The sequence below is a fragment of the Larus michahellis genome, chromosome 4 (assembly GCF_964199755.1).
Source record: "Larus michahellis chromosome 4, bLarMic1.1, whole genome shotgun sequence".
NCBI lineage: Eukaryota > Metazoa > Chordata > Aves > Charadriiformes > Laridae > Larus > Larus michahellis.
This window is the reverse complement of record NC_133899.1, coordinates 51,337,046-51,363,762: the sequence shown is the minus strand read 5'-3', so window position 1 is coordinate 51,363,762 and position 26,717 is coordinate 51,337,046. Positions and strand designations below refer to the sequence as shown.

General features: G+C 47.0%; 2 protein-coding genes across 14 annotated transcripts in view; one reads left to right on the top strand and one right to left on the bottom strand.

Moving 5' to 3' along the window:
• Window positions 1-9,727, bottom strand: part of NUMB (NUMB endocytic adaptor protein) — a 98,587-nt gene extending 88,860 nt beyond the window's left edge. For 7 of the 13 annotated variants that reach the window (XM_074584720.1, XM_074584729.1, XM_074584721.1 and 4 more), the window contains exon 1: window positions 9,645-9,719. The gene's annotated coding sequence lies outside the window, so the exon portion shown is untranslated. Of the gene's footprint in view, window positions 1-9,644 lie in introns of all 13 variants that reach the window. The other 6 variants (XM_074584732.1, XM_074584725.1, XM_074584733.1 and 3 more) reach the window with 2 other exon arrangements.
• An 8,720-nt stretch (window positions 9,728-18,447) lies between these two features.
• RIOX1 (ribosomal oxygenase 1) lies at window positions 18,448-20,576 on the top strand. The gene has a single exon (XM_074582433.1). The coding sequence runs from the start codon at window positions 18,448-18,450 to the stop codon at window positions 20,296-20,298; it is 1,851 nt and encodes a 616-aa protein (XP_074438534.1). The 3' UTR covers window positions 20,299-20,576.
• Window positions 20,577-26,717: the final 6,141 nt, after the last annotated feature.

The following is a 26,717-nucleotide window of genomic DNA, read 5'->3' as shown; positions in this document are numbered from 1 at the left end:
GATGCACATCAGAAAGTTGAAAGACCATCTTTGAATGTGGAAAGGAAGCTTATGCAGAATTTACCTAGACACTGAAGCAGTAACCTGAACAATAAGCAATCATTTACGTAAAAGCCACATTAAGAAGACTGGAGTACGCATGTTTGTACATTTTCAGATGTAACTGGATGTGAAGGGGAACAAAAACCCAACCTCATAGCCCAGGGCCGTAAAAGAAATGGAGGTTTCCATTCTTTGGGGAAAATCTGAAGGAAGGAAGATTCGGGCACTACTGGTTTTTTTTTTCCCTAAGGTAACATTATCATTAGCAAGATAAACTGTATCTTCACAATCACCTCATTAATCATTTTAGCATTAGCCTACATTTTGTCCACACCAAGTGACTCCATTCTCCACTTGATCTAATGACGTAAAAAGCAAAACATCCATTCAACTATTACTATTTACCTGTGGTCAGAGGGCTGCACAGCCTTCACTTGCAGAAACCCCTACTTCTAGGGCTATTATGCGAGGGGACAGAGCTCAGTCTGGCCACTGGATTGTGATACACTACATGGGGAGCAAGGGCTAAGGCAATGAGCAGAACCCAGTTGGTTTGGATAACGTCTTGGTATCTACTAGAAGCAGAAAGCGAGACAATAGGGTCATAGTCAGGAGATCTACCATCACTGATGGGTTTGAGATGCGTTCTCATCTGTGAAACCTACATCCTATGGCAAGACCATCAGCAGTTGTCTGCTCACACAACCAGAGCTACAGATGCCTCTCTATTGAAGGTGAAGCTGTCATTACCTGTGCCGTGTTAGTGGTTGCCTCTCTCTTATGCATCAAGAAGAAACTCCAGGGAAACAGCTCCTGAATGCATAATCTTCACCTCAGGTCACACCTTTCGAGCGTGAAGGAGACAGGCAGGACCACTTCCAAAACGTACTAGCTCATAGTTTCGTTAGCCATATGCACCGGATCCGTGTCACTTCCTTTTAGGAATAGCACAGCCCCTCTGCTCTTTCACCCCCACCCAAAGCTCCAGCGCTAGAGCTTGCAGAAGTAGAAAGTGGGAACTGATCCTGCTGTAAAAAAAAAAAATAAATAAAAAACACAACTGGAAAACAGAAATTGTTGGTTTTGTTTATTCAATTCAAGAAAGGAATATACAATCAAACAGTCCCCAGATGCTAAACTGCAACTCAGAAATGCAAGAAGCTTAGCCATCATCAGGCAAGACTGGAGATAAGTCACGATCCAGCATCTCAGACAATTCCAGGATACATTACGTTTCCAAAAAGTTTCTTACCTCTGCATACCTAATTTACTTTTCTGAAATGCAGGAGATGAAAGAGAATAATAAACTAGCAAATCAACCAAATTCCTGCAGGTGATAGACAACACCCAACAGGAGAAGGTGAGCTCTTTTGTGGAAAACTGGTTTTTTCCAACCAAGTCACCATACTTATTCATTCACAGCAAAGCACTACAGTACGTATTAAGAAATTAAGACAGGAAATAGAGGAATAAGGAAACTAAGACAGACTCGGACAGATTTCCACCCTGGATTTTCTCAAAAAATAATTATTTTGATCAACTTTCTTATCATCCTTAGGATTTTCAAAACAAGAATAACACATCCACAGTTCACAGGACCTTGCTGTATTTGGTGTATCTGTATTTCTACCTCCGCACTGTCTGCCTCAGAAGAAAGGAAGAACTAAATCTACAGTACCAGAATAGCAATTTAGCAGTTGTTAAATTAGTATGTGTCAGAGCTGAAATATTTAATTATTTTTTTTCACTTGAATGATGAATATTGTTTACATTGTAAGATTTGTAGAGTTGGGTCCTTAGCTTAAAGTCAACAAATACTGTAGGCAGACAAACATCATTGACTTTTTCTAGTCCCAATTATGTTCCTGTTCTGTGGATGGACAAGATACCAAACACTACATGGATATGACTACCTTGAGAACAAACTCTTGCACGCAAAGTAAACGATGTCCAAAGCAAGAGTTAATTACACAGAGAATAAGTGATTACAACTGAAAATAAAACTGAAGTACAAGACCAAGTCTAAAATGTGAGGTAATGGACATGAAACCGTATTACATCTGTATCAACAGCTAAGGTTGTGCATTTAAGCAACAAAGGTCATTTCTGAGGCACAAGGTTTGTACTTTTAAGACTGAGGAAAACTTTCAGATAGTACCACACATACACCTCTTTCAAAGGGGTGTACCCTACCTCACTAAACAGCAAAGAAATATTTTGGGGGTTTTTACTGTTCCAAGCCTATCTTACAAGCTTTCATTTAGTGCCTTTGAACAGTCATGAACATTTGTATTGCAGGATTGAGGAAAAAATAACAGCAACCTTATTTGGAGGATAACACTCACAGACTTTGAGCGTGTCTTATGAAAATCCAAGACACAAAGTATTCAGGTTGGTAAAAGGCTAAAATAGAACCTAAAAATTACCTTGATGTACCACTGTGCTATTCCTGGGGGCAACACAGAAATAACCTAGTTACCATCCCACTCATTACAGTCTGGTGGAGGACTCTCTAGGCCATCTAAGATAGCAGGTCAGAATTCGCCCAGACAAAATAAAAACTGAAGGAAAAAAAAAGAAAAAAAAAAAAAAAAAGAGAGACACATAATGCTATTACAGACATTCAAATGAAGTTATAAACAATCTATATTCAATATTAGCATGATGCACCTATCCAAAACACACCCAGAGAGTTTGACAAAGCATTCAGTGACTCTATTTGCCAGCTGCATACAGTAAATCCAAGATACAGCTTAGATCAAATATATATATACACACACGTGTATGTATATATAAAATCAACTATGAAAAGCCTGTTATAAAAACAGCTACTTTATAGAAGCTTTCAATAAATATCCTGGCAAAAAGATCCAGGCCAATTGAATCACAGTCCTTCATTCCCTTGCACGAGGCTGGCTTTCTGCGACAAAGCTGAGAGAAATACACAGGGCTGCCCAGTTGCTCAAAGACTGAGTGGCTTTTTACAGGCTACTTTCTTTACATAGGAAAATCCATGGATTGCACAGTTGAGAGGCATTAAAAACAAACAAATTTCCTCTGAAAAACAAGTTCATGTCATTTAAAAAAAAGAGCAAGTAATCCTAATGTGTAAATAAATAATATGTATACAAACGTCATGACACTCTTTCAAAGCCCCCCCTGCAAATCCAGTTAAAGAAAGAGCATGTTGCATAAGAGATGCTTTTCACGTAGACGCTGCAACCTCTGGAGATAAAACCAAAACTTATAGACACAAGCAAAACTGAACACGATATTAAGTTAACCTCTGATAACGTTCAAGGCCTGTTAATACAAAAGTGTGCACAATTAATTCTAACTATTAATTAGACTACTGATAGTTCACTGAAGGGGGAGGGGAAGGAAAGAAACCCCCAAATTCCACTATATCTGTAAATACCTGCTAAAATACAAAAAGCAAAACCAATATCACAACCGCTGAATCCTATAAAACCCAATCTATGCAAGACCTTAAACTAGACACAGAAATTCTCATACATGGTATTTTCAGGCTGGGTTTGCAAATTTGACGCATAGGTGATACACGTTTCAACCTCAAAGGCATAAACGCAGACTCTGCACTGATCACAACTACAAGGAAGAACCCACGCAGTAACCCTGGTCCAGCACAAAGCACTAAATCTTGACTAGTACCACCTTAATCACAGGTAAATTCTTTCTTGGGCTTTTTAGACCAGATTAAGCCTCACAGGCTATTTGGAAACAGCATCACATCTCATTCTTGTAAATGAAAAATAGTCAGCAGAAAGATCACGTTAAGCAGACTTTCACAATAAAATAGCCAGCCTTAAAAAAAAAAAAAAAAGTATATGCTTTACAGAGGCGTATTAGTAAAGCAGAGGAAAAGGCTTCAAAATTCATCTATCCCACCACTGAGACATGAGCCAGCCACAACCCCCAGAGCACAGCCCAATACAGCTCTGTAGCCCTGCAGCTGCCATCACCTGTACAAATCAAATGAGCATCAGTTGTCTTCTCATAAGAAAAAATACCCAATGATTATTTTCCACAGAATTTAGGTTATTACTTTGAGTAAGAAACAAATATTAGAGCAAAAAAACAAAGCCAGCAATTAAGTTCCATGGGACTACGGTATTTGCTTCACATAAACTGGTCTGGTGCTACCGAGTTCCAGAAAAAAACATCCAAGAACAAAATTAGAAGATTACTGTTAAACACATTTAGAAGAAAGGAACATACTTGCTTTTCCCTCTTGCTGTGCATACGAAGTAAAAATACAAATCCAACACTTTTACCATTAGTTATTAAACAAAAGTTAGACACAGCCTATATCAATTTTGAACCAAGTTTCTATTTGTGTCATTCCTCCGTATGGGGAACAAATTCCTATGTCTCCATGGATTTTTACTTCAGCAGTTGACGAACTAATGCCTTGAAAGCAGACTACCCTCAATCAAAATCTTAAGTCAACACACAAAGATATCAGCTAACTACAGACCCAAGCATTTAACAGCCACTAAGCATTCACTTGCAAGGCAAACCCAGTAACTAGGAGAGTTTGGCAGTTTTATGCTCAGCGGTGCCCATCAGCAAACTGCACAGCCTTGGTAAAGCCAATGTATCTCGAGTCCTGGTGGATCATGGCAACGAGCTTCTTTAACATTCTAAAATCAGTCCACTGCTGAGAGTGGAGCCTCGACACAGGCTTGAGCTGCATTAATCAAGTTTAAACAACATTAAAAGTAGAAGGAAAGAGACATCCTTCAGGTTTGTGGGGTTTTTCCCCTAGAAATTGATTAGAAGTGGTCACATCCAGATTAAGAACAGTTAGCATACAGTAAGATTGGCTCTGGCCAAACGCACCAGTGTATGTTTGTTCTTAATAGCCTCAGTACTACTTGTAGCTCCTAGATTTGTGCCCTGTGAAGAACCCCAGGCCAACAACCAAGTACGTACCTACAGAAAGCAATTCTGATTAATAAACTCTCTGGGTATACCTAAACATTAAAGAGTACCGTTTACAATCTAATTCACCAGCAAGTTCCAGACTGTTGTTTCCTAGAAAAGTAAAGGTAACCAGAGAAAATTCCAAACAGTTTGGTCCAAGTCTTAATACACTGTATTTGAAACCACTATTTCACTTAGAAGGCTAATAACTTTGATTCTGGCTTCAATATCAAAACCCCCAGCAAAATCTAAAAAATCCTACAGATTCAGCACTTGAAGAAACCAAGAGGTTTTTTTTACGACACCCCCCCCCCCCCCCCAAACTCTGAAATGAATGGCTTCACATTTTCCTCAAGAGCACCTTTACATTTTGGCATCCATATTCCTCTTCCAGCCAATTTCTCACACACGAATCATTTGTCCTGACACACTTACAGCCACAGCTCTGCAGAAACAGAAGATATATAAATTACTATCCTGAAACACCTTTAAGCCATCACACCTGATAACTACAAAACAGCAGGACTGTACAAAGAATTACTCTGTAAAGGCAAGTATTGAACAAAGCAATTCAAGTTTTCACAGAGGTACCTCCTACAAAACATTTAAAAGGATTCTGGATGAATGTGTAACCACAGTTACACATGACGTGATGCCATTTTTACTTCTAGACTGATGGCAGCCTATTAATGCTTGTGAGTCTCGATCAATAGAAATGAAAAGAAAAAAAAACCAACAAATCACTGTCTCCTGCACAGTGGAATATTCTTCCTGATCTTGCTTGTTATGAAAGTTTTCTTCTTTCTGATGCAATATCTGCTTTAACTATACACTGCAAAGAACAGTAGTTCAAAATAGGTATTTGATGGATCCCACAATTAAGATGAGAGCAAATTATCTTGAGACACAGCTGTGTCAGTCTGATGTTACCCCATCCCTAGCTCCTCATCCTTTACCCGCCGCTGTTACCAATGTGCCAGCTGAGAAAAACAGAAGAACACTCTCCAATTTATTTGAGGTTTTATTAGCCAAGCCTTGTTAAAACAGTTTGCTATCGGTCTTTGTCAACCCAGGTCACGTTGATGGAAAGGTACGGTTCCAGAAAAGCTCAAGGAAATTTAAATCAGAGCTACTATGGGCCCATCTCCCACCCTCTATCTCATTCACTTACACGGGAAGTCCCATTCCCACCCCCTGACCTGGATGCTCAGCCACTTCAGAAACATGATCCAGCCAAAATCCAACAAAACAAAAAAGCAATTCATTACCAGCCCGATTAAGTCCCTGACTTTCCTTAACTCACAGCCACAAAGGCTTCCTTGCCAGCAGGGGAAGATGAACAGTAAAGGAAGAGGCAGGACCACCACAGCCCCAATCTAAGATGCCAAGTCTAGACAAGCTTAGGCAAAACTGAAATAGAGCTGCTTCAGAAAAGAGCGGTCACAGCCTCCTCCTATGTGAGCAATAACATTTGCATAGCCATGAAGTCAGCCAGCTCAGGCAGTTGATCCAACAGAAGCTCAACATTTTTCCATACCACTGTTTTCAGCTGGATCAGCAAAGAAGGACTAACAGGGAAAAATAGCTCCTTTTGGCAAAAGCATCTTCAGAGAAATCAAAGCTGCTCTGGTGGTAATGCAACAACATGACTGTAGAGGACACGTTAAGTCTTAGCTGGATCAAGTTTATATTTGGTATTCTGTAGAAAAATAAAGGCAATACACTCTAATGTCACTTACTAAAATTGAAATCCCTGGACTGAACAAGTAATGTATAATTTTAATAGATGGTCACTGATCAACATAAACTTCAAAAGCAAGACTAAGGCCATGATTTCACATTAGTTTAAACCAAGCTTGCTTGATACGCTGGCAAAATAAGAATATAAATAACCTTTGACCCCTCCCCCCCAAAAAAGAACAAGGTCAGCAGATTGTCAGATGAGTGCAATAAGTAGGACAGGACCCCAAAGTCAGCAATTAAACCAGCTTAGGCTGCGATGAGAATCTCTTACCTGAGAGATTCTGTAAAAGATCTTTTCTACAGTGCAGAAGATATAATTTCTATATCATTAGCGCAATTTAATTTTTTCCTAACGTTATACAAGCTCCATCAATATTACTAGTAGAAAAAAACCAGCTATAGGCAGAATTCAAGAATCCTGTATGGTGCTGTAACAAGCTCTTATGAACACGCGATAAAAAAAAAATCTACAATATGTTTTCCCAATAGCCCCTTTTCATAGGGAGGCAAGCACTTTTGCAAGGATTGTCACTGTCATTTCAGAAAGTTTTTATCCCACCATGCTTATTATGGTAGGAAAGAAAAGTATTTACAGATCATCCCGACACCAAGCAGCTATATAGAATCATAGAATTGTTAGGCTTGGAAGGGACCTTAAAGACCACCTAGTTCCAACCCCCCTGCCATAGGCAGGGACATCTCCCACTAGGATCAGGTTGCTCATATCAAACTATGAAATGTAATACTTGGAAGTCTTGCGAGTTTTAAGAGCCCAGCGTGGCTTTTTGGTTTGGGGTTTTTTCTTCCTAAATGCATAATGCTGTCAGCTACTAATACTAAATCAGAGGGTTTCACAACACCAGGGTAAGAAGATAAACAAACTTGTCTACTCTGTCTAGTTTACATGCATCTTCAGTTTCCACACATTTAAGAAGTAATAAATGCAGGAAAGTAATTCCCAGGCTGAAAAAATAAATTTTCTGCTAATAAGGATTTAAATGGCTGATTTGAATTGCATTTCATATGTATACTTCAGGAAAAAATTTCTTTGATGTGTTATGTTTCGAGTTCTGTAAATCAGTTTTCACTGAGGCTTAAAACCAACACCTTACCCAATCACAGGTTAAAAAGAGTTTACTGTAGGATAACTCAGGCTATCAGAAGACTTTGGGAATCACAGGCAAGGATGAACACATCTCAAATTCATTTTTTTGGACTTCAGTCACGTTATTTTTTTATTTCTTCTGTGAGATTTTTTGCTAAGGAAAAAAAAAAAAGGAGCATTTCCACAGAGAATAGCCAAGAGATGAAGATATGGAAAACACACTGATGAGCAGAAAAACAATACTGTTTCTCTATGGTAACTATTAACTCCTGCATAATCATAAAGATCTTTTTAGCAGTAAACATAGATCAATAAGTCAAATAGAACTGATGAGTCAGAAATCCATTTAAATATTTACACTTTTTGCTACAAGCCATACCTAGAGTAATATTGTAGCCAACCAGAATGACTGTGCCTTCCATTTTACCCATTCTCCTCATTTGGGAGCCTATCTGGAGCAGCAGGAAGGTCAAAAATACAAAACAACGCAAAGCAAAACAAAACCCCTCAAACGGTACAATCAGACCCTGCTCACAGTTATAAGTATCTCCCACTCCGGACAGCTGAATTAAAAAACATTGGCAACAACCTTGAAGATACAGAAATCAACCCAAAAGAGCTCTCTTATCACTTCATAAACCATTAATGAGCACGTTACATAAATCTACTGGACCGAAGGAGTTGTACACCGGAGCTGCTGCAAGACATTAACCCTCCTCCGAGGGATGCATCATTTCATTCTTGAAGGCTGTTCATCTCCACAAGCGCAATAAAAAGGGAGCTAAGCGCATTCCAAACAGGAGCTGCCTTTTAACCCTTCGTTAGCTACCGAAAGCCAAGGGAAGGGATGCTCGCCCGCGGCCAGGGCCCACCCGGGGCACACAGCAGCCCTCCGCCGACCACGCTGTTGCTCATCAACCCCTCCGACGAGCCGAACCCGGCCGCCCGTTCCTTTGTGCAGCCCGGCGGGCGGCTGCACGGGCAGAAAGGGACCGGGGGAAGCCGCGAACGGCGTGAAAAGCGGCGATTTTCGCTGCTTCGTGCGGGGGACCCTTCCCCCCACTAACTCCCGTGGCGGGGCTGGGCCGTCCCGACGGCTGGGCTCGTCCCGACGCCTCCCAAACTTCACAGCGCCCCAGCCCCGGCTGAGACGAGGCGGAGGATTTTCGGGGAAGCCCAAACTTCCCGGCGCCCCCCGCTCGCCGCCGCGGCGGCGGGCAGGGGCGGGAGGCGATACAAAGCGCCGCGCACGGCGACAGCCGGCCCGGCAGCGGCCGCGCCGGAGGGACCCTCTGACGGAAACCTGGACGGGATTCAAGGCCTAGGAGAGACCGCAGGCACGGGCGGCCCCAGGAGAGGGAGACCGGGAAGCGGCAGCGCCCCGGGGGTGGGGGGTCCCACCCCACCTCCGGGGGCTGGCGGATCGGTGCTCCCCGCCAGGCCTTCGCCCCGGCTCCCCCCCCTGCGGGCTCCACCTGCGCCGGGCCCCCGCCCCACCCCACCCCACCCCACCCGGGGGATCGCGCCGGGGCCCACCCTGCTGCCCCCCGGGGCGGGGACCGGAGGGCGCCCCCGCCTCTCCCCCAGCCCCCACACGCATTTTCCCGGGGCATCACCGCCCGCCGACCCCCTCAGGCTTCCCCCGCCTCCAGCGTCGTCCCCCCCCTCGCCCGCAGCCGGGCCCCCCCCGCACCCCGCGGGGCTCGCACGCCTCGCCACACCCGCCCACAGCTCCGGCCCCCGCCTGCCGCAGCGAAGGCCCTGCCCTACCCCACACCGCGGCCTGGCCTGGCCTGGTCGCGCTCACCTGCTGCCCGCAGCCTCCTCCCTCCAGCGCCTCCTCAGCCGCCCGTCGCCACCGAGCAGCGCCGCCGCCGCTCCCCCCCCCCCGCCCTCCCGGCAACTGCTCCCGCCCCCGCCCGCCCGGCCCACGCCCATCCCGACAGTCCATTGGCCACCCGCCCCGTCGTCCGGCCTTTGGATTGCTGCGAGGAGCTGCTCGTCAAAGCCCTGACCCCGCCTCTCTCCGCCCACGGGTCCCGGGTGTTTTATTCACGCCGGGGCTTTAGCGCCCCCACTCTTTTGCAGCCGCTTCTGATTGGCTGGAGCCGTCGGAGCAGCCTGCCAGGATAGGTTGGCAGAGATGCCAGCTGCGGCGATGGACCCGCCTCGCCACTCGGCGTTCGGCTGCGTTGACGCGGCTAAGGGTTGGGTTGCGCGGCTGGAAGGCGGGCGGCCGCTGCCGGGGCGGTGGGGCAGAAACGCACCCGGCGCCCAGGGGTCCTCCGGCCGGCGTTCCCCTGACGCGGGAAGTGGGGACGTGTCTCCCCGTGAGGGCGAACTCAGGGGTAGGCGGCTGCCTAAAGCCTGTCACCGGCATGGCCGCCCTGGGGGCTTTTCCCCGAGTGGGGACACCCCGTGGAGAGCCCCTCACGGGAGAGGCAGCCGCCCCGGCGCGGGGTGGCGGCAGGGGTGGCTGAGGAGGATGGTTCCCGCTGGCCCACCTCGGTTTCCCCCCAAAAAGCCACATGTGATAAATGTCGCCTTCCCCAGGGGCTGCTGTGAAACGTGCCCGCTCCCCAGAAACGTGGCACAGAATGTCCTCCCTCGGCCAGAGGCCGCGTTTGTAGGGAAAAACGCGCTTAACTTCCATGACTGGGACCTTCTGAGATCCAAGACGTTGTTTCAGCTTCCTGCCTTCAGCCCAAGCAACACCAGCCTGCCTCCATTTTCCAAGCAGAGGAGATACCGGGTTTCTGGATTCAGCAGGGGGTGAGGCTGCACTTCAAAGGGGAGTCACCCAGGGGAATCCACCATGTGTGGCACCAATGTGGTGGCTGCGAACACAGGGCCTGGCCTGGGCGCCTGATCCAGAATGTGAATTTCCAACAGCTGCCTCCTCTCCCCAGACTTTTTCAAGCAGCTACTTCATCCAAAATGCAAGCCAGAACAGTCCCCAGAGGATTCAGCTACCAAAAAAAAAAAAAAAACCCCAAAAAAACCCAAACCCAAAAGCAACCAAACCCTCAGGAAACTGAAATGCAAAGATTACATGAGGTTTCTCTGCATCATTATCTTCTCCCTGCATGCACCATCCCCCCTGTTCCTCTTTGTTTCTGAATCAAGCAAAGAAACAGAGCAGCAAAGAACATGGGCCTTAATGTTAACTGGCAAACATCCAGAAAATAAAGCAACTGAAATCAGTGGGAATTTCAGAACACTGCGTGCAAAAAACAACTACCAAGCTCATGCAGGAGGTGCTTGGGCAGAAGTATGAGTGTGACGTTGACTCTGAGTTTCAGACTGATGCTCTGACCCACAAACCATTGTTCACAAATGAACCTTGTTCACAAATTAAACTAAGAAGAATATAGCTTTTTTCCTTTTTTTCCTTACATCTTTTTGCATATCCCTGTGCTTGGAAGGCAAAACCAAAGCACAGAGCTGCCTTCCCTCTCACTGTTGCTTCTCAATTACTTTCACACTGCTGTTCTCAGCCAGCAGCACAACACAGCCATCTTTGAGCCAAACATGTTCCAAAATGACTAGACAGACAAATGTCTTGACATTTCTACCAGTCCTGAGTTTTCTTCTGATTTGATTAAAATATTCCTGACCTGGCATAGTTCTTAAAATACTGCATTCCCAGTAGCTTTCATGTAACTCTTCATCTTATTCAGCCTCTGGATTTCTGATAAAAAAATGTATAAAACATGGTGCCCTAAACCTTGATGTCTAAGGAACAATTCCCATATTATAAAGATGCTCTAATTCCAAACGAAAAGTATTTGAGGGCTGTCAAGGAAAAGGCCAGGACATGCTATTGTAAATAAAGTTCTAATGTATGCTTCAGCTATATATAGCTTTCACAAATATTTATTAGATAGTAAATTGATTTGTTGCCATTACCGCTTCTCTGCTTGGCTGTTTGTATCTCTCCCTAACTTGACCTTCCCTTATAGTCATTGATGACCAGAGGGAAAGGGGGCTGTGGTGGGAAAGGAAAGGAAGATGACCCTACAGGTTACCTAGCAGGACAAGCTGAGCATCTGACATAGCAAACTGCACACTCACAGTGCTGCGCTGTGGGTCTGAGTCACGTTCCCTGTAGTCAGTCTTCCCACAGAGAGTTTCCATGAGAGGGGGGAAATTCATTCTCCAAGGCCTGATACTGGAAGCAAGGCTTGACGGCGGTATAATCCTTACGGATAACAAAGAAGTGGGAGAGACTTCATAGCTTCCCCGAGAAACCCAACCCTATTTCACCCTTTCCACCTTTTCTTTAAGACTGAGAGCAGGGCTCCGTGGGTAATATGCGGGATTAATGGATTTGGCTGTTTCTGCCATGCCCACTTACTCCTTTCTAGCTGAGATCCTTCCTGGTCTCAGTGGAATGGCAGGACAGCACGCTATCCCCTAAGGACCTGAGAGTATTTTACACGCGCCCTCATGATAATGCAAACTCCATATCCTCACTGCAGATGCCCAGAGGCTTAACATCGTTCTCCCCTATTGGCTACCTAAAACAATGTCAGTGATTTAATCTCCCTTCTCTAATCACACCATAATATTATCCCTTCTAGGAACAAGCCATACCAGTATAAATACTACAACATAAGCATTTTTATGCTGTTATAACTGCTCACCCAAGAGCAAGAGAAATCGATATTTTTGACAAAACAGATAAAACAGTGGGAGATTGTGTGTGTGGATGAGCACTGAAAATGTTCAAAAATACTTCTAGAAGGTGCCATATAGTCTGGTAGTGATACAAATCTACTACAGGAAGCAAATAAGCAAGTACCACCTACCACGCTCTGAGCAGAGCTGAACAATATGGTTGCTAACCCAAGACATCCTGTTTGCACGTGCTGAGTCAGAGGTGAGCAAGCAATTTAAGAGTACTTCAGAAAACCTTCAGTATAGGTAGCTTTTACAAGAGAAAAAAAAAAAGAATAAAGTCTTTTGCCAGTCTTCTGAAAAGGTTTAACTTACAGAAGAAGCAATCGCTGAATGGTGCTGCAATATGTTAGCATGGCTATATGTTCATTTTGAAACAGTGAGCATAAATATATTTAATGAGCAAAGCTAGGCAGTTGCCATCATTCATACAGAAAGGATGTGAACAGCAATCCTTTAAAATCTTTCTTCCATGGAAAAGCATCACCCAAGCAGCTTGTCAAGAGCCATAGTCTGTACATATCAAAAGAATATTCTCTAGCACACGATACACAATTATGCATGCAGGAACAGCTTGACTATTCCTTCTATCTTGATTGCCTAGATGTGATAAACGGGGCACATAATTCATTCAGGTTCTCTTTGCTTTCATTTTAGGATGGGGATTTTCCCCTCATGGCCATTTACTTCTCTCCTTCCGCTGAAAAGCAACAAGACCAGAGTCTTGGAGTCTGCAGCTTCGTGTTTAGTCACTGCCTACAGAGTCACTGCAGATGGTATCTGCTCAATGCTACCAAATGCTAGATGGCATCTATTAAGAGCACAAAAACCCTCATAAAATTATTTCAAAATGCTTTCAAAGTACACATGCCCCATCAAGGGGGTGAATAAGCTCAGTCGAGGGTAACCTACTCAAATACATTACGTAAATTCAGCTTTAACTTACAAAGTATGTATTTTAGTGTCACACAGGACAAGAGAAAATGCCTCTGCTTCCAAATCCCTCCAAAAAGATAATTTCATAGGGAGGACTGGACCTTGTAATTATTATTTTTATAAATTTGTTTTAATTGGACTGTTCCATGGTAGGGAAGGTTTCTTCTCTCGGTGGGGCTTTGTGTGCAAGATAACCAGGATTAAAGACCACAACCAGTCACTGGATAAGAAAATCCCTGAGAAGAGAGAAACAGCTGGAGAGAGGCCAAAATCTCTGCCAAGAGATGCTTCAGTGAGTGAGTGCATTCACTCTGATGAGGGGGGCCAGAGGATAGCTCTTGAGAAACAGTTCCTGAATTAGCTTTCGGTCTTGTTATCTGGCAGTGAACTCTATAGCTTTCACAACAAGGAGCGGGCTTCACAATCCAGCCCAGTGTCCTTCCAGCGATGACATACTGGATGCCACTAGGCTGTATGAGAAAGATTGTCAGCTAAGGAAACCCATTAGTGAAGACTTGATATGTTCATTTTCCTTACTGGATATTGCTTTTGGCACGAGAACAAAACTGACAGTGCAAAAGGAAGGTTGCCAGCAAAGTAATAATGAGAAAAAGGATTAAACTGAGTTTAACTTTCTAAAAGTGACTGGTTTACATTAATGGTTTACCGGGAACACAGAGAAAGTGCTGGGCAGTTTGCATGCTGGTGAACAACTGAGCATCCACTACGCAGAGAATTGCAAAGGATTTTGCCCTTTCTGCTCATTAGTGAAGACTGCACACAGCTGTGCAGGATCAGGCCTTACCCCAGCTGCTCTTTAAACTTGAGATTTCCATTATTTGAACAGGGAATGGCATAAGGTTAAAGTATCAAATGAACTCTACATGTCTTTGAGGTGTCATTTACTTATTTCTTGTGAATTCACTTGTGGCTCTTTAATAAGTTGTGCTCACCACATTTTTTATGTCCTCTTAAATAAAACACGTGTGGCTCTTGGCAATGCAGCCTATACGCTCATAAAAACTGAGTAACTTTGTGCTAAATTCTAATTAAGAAATTTAATTGAGCCTCCAGTTGCTACTCTGTCTATGTGAGCAGCAGCTGGGGACCACCTAATCATTCAGAGATCTGTGCTACTTTCCTTTTGTTTATTTAAAGAGCCGTACGTGACACTGTTCTTTCTTTACGACAAATTCCCTTGAAATATTGGACAATGAATGAAAACAGCGTGTAGACCTTGTGGCTATTCCTAGACAACCATCTGAGTACTCTGTAAGTGATACTGAAGCTCCCTCTTTTTGCCTTAGGTCAAAACCCTTTCTTGTGTTGCACAGAAAAATAGCAACATTCTTTATTCTTGAAAGCATCTACTAGTAGAAAGGCTAAATTGCTGAAAGAAACATTTTATTGTTTCACCACCATCATTTTCCACCATGTCCTCCACTCTGAGACTTTGTTATACATCAAAACCAAAATCCAACGTCAATCATCTGTCTCTTGGCAGTAGAAAGTGACATCTGCATGAAGATCAGAGCCCTCGAATGAGGCTTTGAACCCGCCGTACTGGTAAACATCCAGAATAGCTTTGCTGCAGTCATTACAGGTATTCTGGTGTAACTCAGGTCAGGCTCTGTGTCCAGTGACCAGCTCCTTCTGAGAAGGATCAGTTGCACTACAGAAAATTAAACAGTAACACAAATAACAACACAGAGGCCCAGATTTTTCAAAGGTCTTCCCCCCCAAGCCTATTTAGCCATGCTAACGTATAATTAAACTATACAATAGCTTAAATTCTACCATATTTCAAAGCGCCTGTATCTTGGTTTTGTTAAGGGCCCAGTTCTGTTGAAACGGTTTCAGCTGATAAGATTATTCTGGTAAGCAGGGCTTAACCTTGGGAAAACAAAGAATGGATTGAAATAGAGAGCTCACCCTTCCCTTCTCTTCCAGCCTACACAGGCAGGCACAGGCTGCTTGCACATCCCTCTCCTTTTAAACCCCATCCACGCCAGTCACCTTGCCGGGAAAATGCAATATCCCCTTCCACGCGTGTTTCCCACCGCAGGGGTCCAGAGCGATGATCGGCCTCTGCCACCTGCTGGCAAAGCCGAAAACGTTCAAGGCATTAAACTGGAGGCAAAAGCGTGGCCTGCATCAAAAGAAGCGTGGCCAGCAGATCCAGAGGGGTGATTCTCCCCCTCTACTCTGCTCTCGTGAGACCCCACCTGGAGTACTGCGTCCAGCTCTGGAGCCCTCAGCACAAGAAGGACATGGACCTGTTGGAGTGGGTCCAGAGGAGGGCCACAAAGATGATCCGAGGGCTGGAGCACCTCTGCTGTAAGGACAGGCTGAGAGAGATGGGGTTGTTCAGCCTGGAGAAGAGAAGGCTCCAGGGAGACCTTATAGCCGCCTTCCAGTACCTGAAGGGGGCCTACAAGAAAGCTGGGGAGGGGCTGTTTGCAAGGGCATGGAGCGATAGGACGAGGGGCAATGGTTTTAAACTAGAGCAGGGTAGGTTTAGATTAGACATTAGGAAGAAGTTCTTTACAATGAGGGTGGTGAAACACTGGAACTGGTTGCCCAGAGAGGTGGTGGAGGCTCCATCCCTGGAGACATTCAAGGCCAGGCTTGATGAGGCTCTGAGCAACCTGATCTAGTTGAAGATGTCCCTGCTTACTGCAGGGGGGGTGGACTAGGTGACCTTTAAAGGTCCCTTCCAACCCAACACATTCTATGATATTCTATTCTATTCTACGTCTAAAATCCAGCTCCTTTAGCTAAAACCATCAGGGTACAAACAGGACAACTTTCTGCTGCTGTTGCTTTTCCCACAGTTTTGTCTGCAAAGGCTGTGCCGGCAGAACCCTATCAGGAAAACACCTCTAAAATTAAAATAGTTGCTCTTGCATATGTACAAAATGAGTCCCAGCTGCTTACAGCACAGTGACAGGATGTGAGGCTCTTGCGTTGTGTTGTCTTGGTTTTAAGGCAATCCAAAAAAAACCTTAAACCTTTAAGATGTCTGCATCTGTTCTAGAATTAAAAATTAACAGCTGAAGTCATCCTCATTAGGCCTAATTAATGATTTCTGCTTCTGAATTGTGGTAAAATTGAAATGCAGATCTGGGATGAAAGCCTGGCAAAGGTAAAGTTAAAAGAGGTAAAAATTCACTTTTCAGCTGGTATCCTAGACCCAGAACGCTAAGTGGCCCACGCAACAAATCTGCACATGCCTTGCGAACGTTAGCTGCTTATTTAACATATTGTGCAAAGCTGATATTCATATCTGTGAGAGGCTACTAACACCCTTGTGAACCAGAGGATTCCTGGGTACACTTGGTGATTGCTCCAGTTAAATGCTCTAGGCTCACAGCAGCCTCTGGAGATGAAATTCTCGTGCAAAATCCATTCCCATGAATTACTGGAGTCCAACAAAAATTATTCTCACAGAAGTATTGCATAGTGAATTTCTTGTACTGAAGCTTGCTCTTGATCAGAAAAGCATCAACACAGTCTGATGATGCAAACCCCTCCAGTTTTTCATGTTTGCCACGAGCTGAGTCCTGCTGGTCTGTCCTTTACTCTCCAGCAAAGCTTCCTGTGCTGGAGCCACAGCCTCTGGAAGCGCAGAGCAGCCCTCGGGTACCTGCAGTGCCACTGACCCTGTCCTTCTGGGAAGCCTCAGGCCTAGGAGAGAGATGGAGAGAGACCACAGGTCTGCCCAGGTTATTAGGTAGTTAGTGGATTTGGCAAAAAACCCCACAAACACTACATGACATGGCAGCCTGTTGGTTCTGGGGATCCTTCGAGAGGACATAGCCTTTCACCTGGCGTCTCCATTGGAAGCACAAGAAAGGGAAAGGAGGGGTGGCACACCAGAATTGGCTTTGTCCAACTTGGATTTCTACTCCTTGCGCAACAGAACCTTAGGAAGTAGGTCTTGCCTCTGATACAGTAGCTGGTGATACAGTAGCCTTGAACAGCACAAAACACTGGGGCGGAAGGCTCCTCAGGCCTTACTGACACCGAGTTAAAAAGAACATATAGTTCCCTCCTTACTGGAATAATGCAGCTAAGTTTGAAATGCTTTGTAAGCAGATGGGTTAAACATCTGCTGGGTTTAGTTGGATAAAAGGAAGTCTTGAGACATTGTATCCTTGAGTAGAACAGATAGGGAGAGATGCTAGAATAAACTAGTTTTGTGAAAACAAGAGTTGCAAACTAAGCCAAAAGACAAACTGAGTATGCGCAAAGACCAAGTTCAACCAGCCGACATGGCGAGGAAGACTATTGACGACCACCAGAGGACCCTGGAAGACCACCGATGGACATGGATGCACATGTGTCAAGGACATTTACATATATTAATGAGTTCCAGGTGATAATATGAATATGTTAATAATTTCTGGGAAATGTAATGTATATTCTGATTGCTTATAACCTTTGTAGTTGAGCAACTCAGCACACACACTAGGTGGAGTGATCCCTTGTGCGCCCAGCGCTGCAATAAAGAATGCCTGCTTTCTAACACTCCCAAATTGAGTCTTAGAGTCCTTAATTGCTAGCTTACAGTAACACCTCATCTCGCCTCATTAGGCTGCAAAGTAATTGCATGCTGGCCAAAAGCATATCCTTACGGTACACCTTGGGAAAGAAATCTTTTCTGCACGTGCTTAGAGCTTTCCAGCCGGGGAACACATCCGTCTACATTCCTTGGTTCCTAATGGAATCGCCTCACCTTTCCTTTTGGGGGGAGGGGGAAATAAGTACTTTAGGTGGACATGCTGATAAAACATAAGCCATCCCGGTTTATACAGCATCACAAGCACACGTTTAACGCTTCCTTCCGCGGGCTCCCCACGCGGGGTCCGCCACCCCGCCAAATCCCCGTCTGCCGGGTGCACCCACAGGCAAAGGCCGGGGCGGAAGCGGCGCGGCGGGGCGCGGCGCGGAGGCGGGGCGGGGCGGAGCGGAGCGGAGCGGAGCGGGCGGCCATGGCGGCGGGCGGCGTGGAGGAGCAGCGGCGGCGGCTGGGCCGGCTCTCGGCGCTCTCGGTGTACCGCCGGGCGGCGGGGGCCGGGCGGCTGGAGCGGCGCCGCCGCGGGACGCCGCTGCCGGCGGGAGGCAAGCGGGCCAAGGCGCGGCCGAGGCGCGGCGGGGCGGCAAGCGGCGGCCGGCAGCCGGAGGCCCCGCCGCCGATCGCCGCCCCCCCCGGCCGCGTGGAGCGGGCCGAGGCGCGGCCGAGGGGCGGCGGGGCGGGAGGCGGGGAGGCCCCCCCGCCGCCGATCGCCGCTGGTGTCCCAGAAGCGAAGCGGCAGGGCGGCCCCGAGGCGCGGTCGAGAGGCGGCGGGACGGGAGGCGGGAAGGCCCCCCCGCCGATCGCCGCCGGTATCCCCGAAGCGAAGCGGCAGGGCGGCCCCGCGGCGGGCCCGGGCGGCCCGCGGCCGGCGGGAGAGGACGGCGGCGTGGTGGGGCTGCTGCGGCGGCTGGGGCGGCTGGAGGACAGCCGGCAGCGGGGGGCCGAGCTCTTCCGATGGCTGGTGTCGCCGGTGTCACCGGGGGAGTTCCTGGGGCGGCACTGGGAGCGGGCGCCGCTGCTGGTGCGGCGGGGCGACCCCGGCTACTACGCGGGGCTCTTCTCCACCGCCGACTTCGACGCCGTCCTGCGAGGCGGCCAGGTGGACTTCGGGACCCACCTGGACGTGACCAGCTACGCCGAGGGGGTGCGGGAGACCCACAACCCGTCCGGCCGGGCCCTGCCCGCCGTCGTCTGGGACTTCTATCAGAACGGCTGCTCCCTGCGGCTCCTCAGCCCCCAGACCTTCTCCCCCACCGTCTGGCACTTCCTCTCCATCCTGCAGGAGCACTTCGGCAGCATGGCGGGGGCCAACACGTACCTCACGCCACCAGGGACACAGGGCTTTGCCCCCCACTACGATGACATCGAGGCTTTCGTGCTGCAGCTGGAGGGGAAGAAGCACTGGCGGGTCTACAGCCCTCGGACGGGCGCCGAGGTGCTGCCCCAGTTCTCCAGCGCAAACCTCACGCAGGCTGAGCTCGGGGAGCCCATGCTGGAGACGGTGCTGGAGGCCGGGGACCTGCTGTACTTCCCCCGTGGCTTTATCCACCAGGGCGACTGTCTCCCTGACGCGCACTCGCTCCACATCACGGTGTCTTCCTACCAGAGGAACTCCTGGGGGGACCTCCTGGAGAAGCTCCTCCCAGCTGCCCTGCAGATGGCCCTGGAGGAGGACGTGGAGTACCGGCAAGGGCTTCCCATGGACTACCTGGGGTACATGGGGGTCGCCAACTCGGACACAGCCGACGCTCGCCGAACGGCCTTTATGGAGAAGGTGCAGAGCCTGATAAAGAAACTCATTCGCTATGCACCCATTGATGCTGCCGTGGATCAGAGAGCCAAGGCGTTTCTTCATGACTGTCTCCCCCCGGTGCTCACACAAAGTGAAAAGGCACAGAGTGTGTATGGTTTCCCGGCCCGGTGGCAAGATGGAGGCCCCCGCGATGTCGATATACTGATAACAAAAGACACAGAAGTACGTCTCCTCCGCCATGGCATTGTAAGATTGTGTAATGAAGAAGCAGGTGTGATGCTGTATTACACGACAGAAAACTCAAGAGTATACCACAAGGAAGAACCCAAGTTCCTTGAGATAGATCCTGAGTATACAGACAGTATCGAATTTCTCCTGTCTTCCTATCCAAATCACGTCAGTGTGGATAGCCTTCCATGTGAAACTTTGGAGGACAAGATTTCTCTAGCCACGCTCCTGTTTGAGAAGGGCATTCTGACTACGAAGAAGCCCCTGCTGCAAGTGCAGCTCTAATTTTTTAACAAAATAAACATACATTTGTCTAGAAAGCGTTCTGTCTTTTCTCATCTCACCTGCTAGGTGTGAATCAGCAGTCTGGATCACAGTATCTCATCTGGGGGCAGAAGAGCTTTGGCGTGGTAGAGAAATCAAACGTTCTGGTTAAAATGTGTATCTGCTCTAAGAGTGATTTTTGCATGGCTGAGTGACTAGAGAAGGAAAGTGCTTCATTTTTTATTGTCACCTTTCGCCAGCCATATTACTACACCCTAGGTAACTTCAGGAAGCTGGTGACTTTTCTTGCAGTCTGTAAATCATCTGTATGCTTACACAGTGTTTTAAAGCAGCCTGCCCTGCTGTGGGAATTACTCTCATTACTCACAGGCAAATTTGTTGATGGTCACCATTCTGCGTGCCTGCGCTGTGCCGCACTGCACATCCAGCATGGCGTTCAGGCCTGTGCTGTGCTGCACAGATCCCTTGGCCCCAGGAAAAACCTTGGCCAACTCATCCTAAAAGTGGAGCCGCAGGCAGCTCCCACTCAGTGCCAGCGATTACACCACTTGAGTGCCCCTGCCCTTGTGGAACAGTTGCAGCGAGATGTTCTCATGCAAATGAGCTGCTGCATTTGAGATGCTTCAGGCTCGGGCTCTTCTTTTTCAGTCAGATAATTGCATGCTGTCTTAGTGATAGAATAACCTCCCCCACTGCAGCAGCCCACAGCAAGGAAATTATTGGTCCTTTCAAGGCAAATGGGGCCCCCTCTAATACGGGGGTTTTCATGCTGGATGCCAGAAGTTTCATATCGGCACCTAACAAGTTACATGAATTTACTGACAAGCCTCAGGCATACTTTTCCACAATGCTGTTTTTTCATTGCAGTCAGCAGGTGAGGGACATTCTGTCTTTAAAGCCTGAAGCCATACCCATAAGGAGCAGGCTGCATTACCCTGTGCTCCTCTGAGCTGCTGGGTCATCAGGGTCTTGTGAGATGACACCCCTGCACTTTAATGGTTTAGAATTTACGTGTACACTATCATCTCCTTCAAAGTCCCGTACTTGCTACAATCAGTGCACCAGCCTTTCCCCTCTCTTTTGCCCATATGCTTTTGCTAAATCTTGAAACTTGGGCTGTGTAAAATAGCACACCAGGAGAGCGTGCTGAGGTGCCCCTGGGGCTGCCTTTGCTTTGTGAATCACAAGTGGCTGGGCAGAAATGCTGTTGCCACACTCATCCTCTGACACCTCTTGTCTGCTCATCCTCACCAGAGGATCAGCAGTCCTTGTCCCACCATTCATCCCCCCTGGCAAATAGCGCATCCCTCTGCAGTGCCCTTCCTGGGCTGCTCCGTGTGCCCTGCCGTGCCCCACAGGCATCTGCACCATGGCGGCCTGCGCCGTGGGCACTTGCCAGCACAGGTGGCCACACCACGGACACTTGCACCACGGGCAGCTGGATAGCAGGCGCCCGCGCTGCAGCTTGCTGCCCGGGGGCTGTGGGGCAGAGCTGCCCCGGTAGCTCATGCGTTGGCTGTAAGCACTCCCACGTCCATTTCAATTGCACTAGTAACAACCAAAGACAGCAAAAATTCTCCTTAGCTTTTCCTTTCCCTGGCACCTGTTTTCTTAGATAGCATAATACTTCAGCTGGGGCGGGACATTCTGATAATTCCTCCTCAGTTTCTAAATCCACTGGGGAAACACTTTGCAAATACCCCTCACAGATTTGTGCGGGGCCAGCCAGGCACAGAGTTTCTCTTTTCTTCTTTGTTCTTTCTCCAGAGAGGCATTTCTCACTGAGACCTACCGACTGTGCCAATATTTTTGCACTAGGAGGTGCTGGTCTGTTATGATCCCAGTAAGAAAGGCACTCACATTCTGTAAGGTACCATTAAATATGCTATTTATTAGATCTAACACTCTAGGAAGAAAATAGCATAGATAGTCTTACATCCCTTCAGATGCTGGGAACCCCGAGCAGTGTAGCATCTAACACTCACATGCAGCATGCCATGCAGAAATAGTCCATAGCAGACATTCTCCCCTTTTGGTCTTTCAAGGTATTCTAAGATTTTTGTATATGGAAATACCTCTGTTTACCATGTCTACAGTCAAACAGGAACAATATGCGCATGAGAATGTCTTGCTGCACTGCTGGATAAAGGCCAGGTCACGCAGGTGGCGTAATGGCAGGAACTGAGCAGGAGCTGCCTGCGGGCTCTGCTTTTAGGAAGAGCTGTCTGGGTTCTCCCGGCGGCCAGGGGCTCTGCGCAACACAGCACAGGCCCAAAGGCCACGCTGGATGTGCAGCGCGGCAGTGTGCAGGCCCTGGGTTAACTCTGGTGGGGGTCACTAACTGTTCCATGTACAACAGTCTTCCCTTCAGGATCGCTACGCTGACTTCCACTGAGACAAATGGTGAGATGCCTAAACGTGCTGCAGCATTTCAGACCTAGCAACAAGCTGATCTCACAGTTTCGGAATAAGAAAGTAATCTATCTGCTTCATGCTTTGTTCCCTATATAAAAATAGGACCACATTTTCCATGCATGTTTGAATTCATAATAATTAAATATGGAGTGCATAATAAAATAATAATAATAACAACAACAACAATAATAATAATAATATAATTCTATGAATACACTTGCAATAGCAATATTTCATCCTTCTCTAATGTCCTCCAGCACTGAAGATCTCCATATTTCTTAAATATCAATACTTTTCAACTTGCAACCCAAGGCAAGGTAAAAAACTATGATTACCTTTATTTTACAGACAATGGCTAGCAAGGAAAATTCTATGTACCTTGCCCAAAAGCAAAATTTACAAAAGAAAGCCATTTGCATTAAGTTAATAGCACAGATGTTGCTTTCATGGTCTCTCACTTTCTAGTATGTATGCAATCAAGTACAAAGAGGTGAGCCAACATTAAGTTCACCCAATTCCCTTGATTTCTGAGGTGTCTTAAATTACAGTGTTTATTTGGATCATATATATCCTATGGCTTTTTATAATATTGGATCCAAAGGTACCATTTTTGGGTACCGATGATTTTTTAGCGCAATGGTGCTGATAAAACAGGCAATTGCTTGATTTCATAATGTTTCATAGCAGTTAGAATTTCCCATACCCACACACGGGTCAGCAGCCTCCAAGCAGGGGCTGCTCCTATCGAGGAGAAGGAGGGGGGGCTGGTGACCAGCTCGTATTGCTCCACTGCGGCAGATGGACAAGCTACAATAGCCTTGAGCCTACTGATAACATGTATGCATGTGAGAGCCCTCCTTAAACCTTCTGATGTCACACCTTATCACTGGGGATCTGGCATTGGAGAGGAAAACATGTCCAGACAACCAACTGGCATTGTAATCTTCTCTATACTTCTTACATATGGAAGATCTCCCTGGGATATATTCACCAGGAAAATGGAGGAGACTTTCACCAATCCCTAACTGCCCTTTGTTTTCCGTTTCCCTGCACAAGAGATGGCATCTCCATGCGACCTAAAGCGGTTCAGTCAGAAATGGGCTTCCAAAATGACCTCATGGGGGTGAAGTGGTTTGCAGAAGGCGAGTGGAACTGTGAAGCTGTCATGCCCACGGCAGGAAGTGCACCTTGCAAATTCACCTGGAATTCCAGCTGGAAAGTTCTCATCCAAAGGCTAGCTAAAACTATTCCCAGGCCTTACTGTCAATGTCCCTCCACTGGAAGGAAATGGGAAAAGCGCAAGAATACACTTGTATTACAACCTATCTATGGGTGAGACAGCTCTGCTCCTCTGAGTGACTGTACACTACCTGCCACAGGGCGCTTCCTCTGTGCAGTTTTCCTCTCATCACATCTTGGACCTCACCCCTCATGATAACCACACACAGCAATATGGTCAATGGCCTGAGGATGGCTGCCAGAAGGAAGGGGATGGCTGAATACATTAGAATCAGTCCTTGATCAAACACTCAGTCTGTCAGAATCCTAGGTGTACCCTTAGTACCCCAAGTGCTAAGTACCAGTACTTAGATGCCCTAGTAAGATTCTCCTCCACTAGGAAGAATCCTATTCACTTACTAGGAATTCATGCTATTCACCACACGTAGGTGATCTCCAGTATATTGTTTTCAGCACATGAACTTTTGTTGCCAATTCCCCACACGTATGAATTCAGGGAAAGGGGCAACCTTTTCCAAAGGAAGCCTGCATTTTCACCAAATTTGGGAGAGAAGCCATGGTACGGGGCTGAAGCTGCTGCTTTGTGTTTGTATTGCAAAATTTATATGAGAGATCAGAAGCGATAAAAGAGAATCAGTAGCAAATGAAACTCCTAGGCCCTTCCCTATTTTGTAATCCATGCTCCCACAGCCAAAACCTGTGGGCCTGCCCTAGCGCGGGTAAGGCCCTCTTTCTGGGCGTGGGCAAGAAAAGCAGGTGGCAGAGCCAGAGGGAGGAAGGGACAGGAGCCTTGGGGCAGCATGCCTGGAGCTAATGCGGCAGAAACCCTGGTGGCTGCCATCACCCCTATGTACTTTGTGCAGTCTCTCGGTGTACCTTCAGCGGTAGTCCAGCTAAGAAGTTGTGCTGGCGCTTGCCTCAGGTGGTGTTCAGTTCAGCATTAGTTGAGTGGCTGAGTCTTGAGCACAGCCTTTGAAGTACCGGGGAGACCTCTCGTCTTGACAGGCACTTCCTCTTTCTTCATCACTGAGCAGGCAGATCATTTCTGCAAAGGCAAGTGTTTTGTTAATCAAACCAGAAAAATGTTTGCAATCTCAAAGAAAGTAAATGCTAGACATATTTTTCTCCCCTTTCCACTCAACACCAGGAGCAAGGAGTCCATTTTGAACCAGCTGGCCATCTAAGATGGGGGACGAGGCAGTGTGAGGCTCGTTCAGAGGACCAGGATGATGCCTGGCAAGAGATCTAGGCTTTATTCTACCCCACCAGCAAGCACACCGAGGTCTGAAGGAACCTGAGTTGACGGGGGCTTTTTCATTTATTGCATTAATATTGTTCACACCTGCACCAGTATAACCCCAATAACAGGGCTTGATATACCTACAGCTGCGAGCAGAATTGGATTCACATTTTCTATAATTTTCCTGATTTTTTTTTGACCAGGCATTGAGGAAAGGGATAGCATTTGAATTGATCTTAATTGAACAGATCATATGCAATATGCTAATTTATCTTGCTGGTGGCCTGTGAACTTTAAATAAATTTCTGTACTCTCCATATAACTGTGGTCTCCCCATCTTCAGCCCATACTTTAAAGCAACTTTCACCATATGCGTCTTTTGCTGGAGAGATTTCACCACATTTATACTTCTGGCCCAAATACTGTCCAGTCATCCGAGAAGCTGTTCTGCAATCTTCTCTAAAAGGATGTACGCCTGCTCCTTTGTGTTTGGGTTGCAAAATTTATGTAAGAGATCAGAACTGATAAAAGAGAATTAGCAAATGAAACTCCCAGGCCCTTCCCTACACAAGATATTTTGTAATGCATGCTCCCGACCGGCACAGCCAAAACCTGTGGGCCTGCCCTAGCGCGCATAAGGCCCTCTGTCTGGGTGTGGGCACGAAGAGCAGGTGGCAGAGCCAGAGGGAGGGAGGGATGGGAGCCTTGAGGCAACCTGTGGCCACACCAGCTGCCATCATTTGGCGAGAAGTGCAAGAATTTTTTCTGTCACTGGCCAGGGCCTTGCTGGGCCGGGGCAGCTGCCAGCCCTCCCGCTCTCTTGGCCGGAGGGGTGAGCAGGAGCTGGACCAGGCATGGGGACCATGCCACACGCACACACAGTGCCCTGTGCCCAGTCCCGTTACCTTGTGCCCAGTGCTGGGCTATGGCAGACCAAATGCAAAAAGTCATTTTCAGGACCGAATTGATGTTCCTGAATAGGGAACTAACTGGGACAGCTGATTTCACGTGCTCAGCTTCCCACTCAGCAGCAAGGCCAGGCCTCCCTCCCCTGCCTCACCCCCACCGCTCCCCACAGCCCGTCTGGCCAGCTCCAGCCACAGTCAGCCTCTTGTTTACAGTTTTGCTCAGAGGTTTTTTTTCTCCACTATAATTTCACCACATTGGAGTTGTCCTGCACTGAGGTGTCCCACTCATGATGGTCAGTTTCTGGTAGTACTGCCTGCACTGTCATCTCTACACTTTCTGTTTCAGATGATGCTGGGTTTATACCGACTGCTGCTCCATGGTTCTTAAACACAAACCAACTCTTGAAGTTTGTTACCGAAGTTCTTGAAGACCATGCTGTTTTAATATCAAACAATTTTGTCTTCTTAGACTTGTGGAGGACAGTGGGATTGTACGTCCTTATGCTTCTTCTGCTGTGTAACTGGATTCTTTTTCCGTTTCTTGTATTTAACGCCTTTGTATCATGGTCTGGCTTCTGCAGGGGCTACTTTTAGAACAATGGCTGTTAGTTTAACCT

Bases quoted from the DNA above. Each gene is read 5' to 3' on its own strand.
- RIOX1 (XM_074582433.1), top strand. From the start codon at position 18,448: ATGGCGGCGGGCGGCGTGGAGGAGCAGCGGCGGCGGCTGGGCCGGCTC.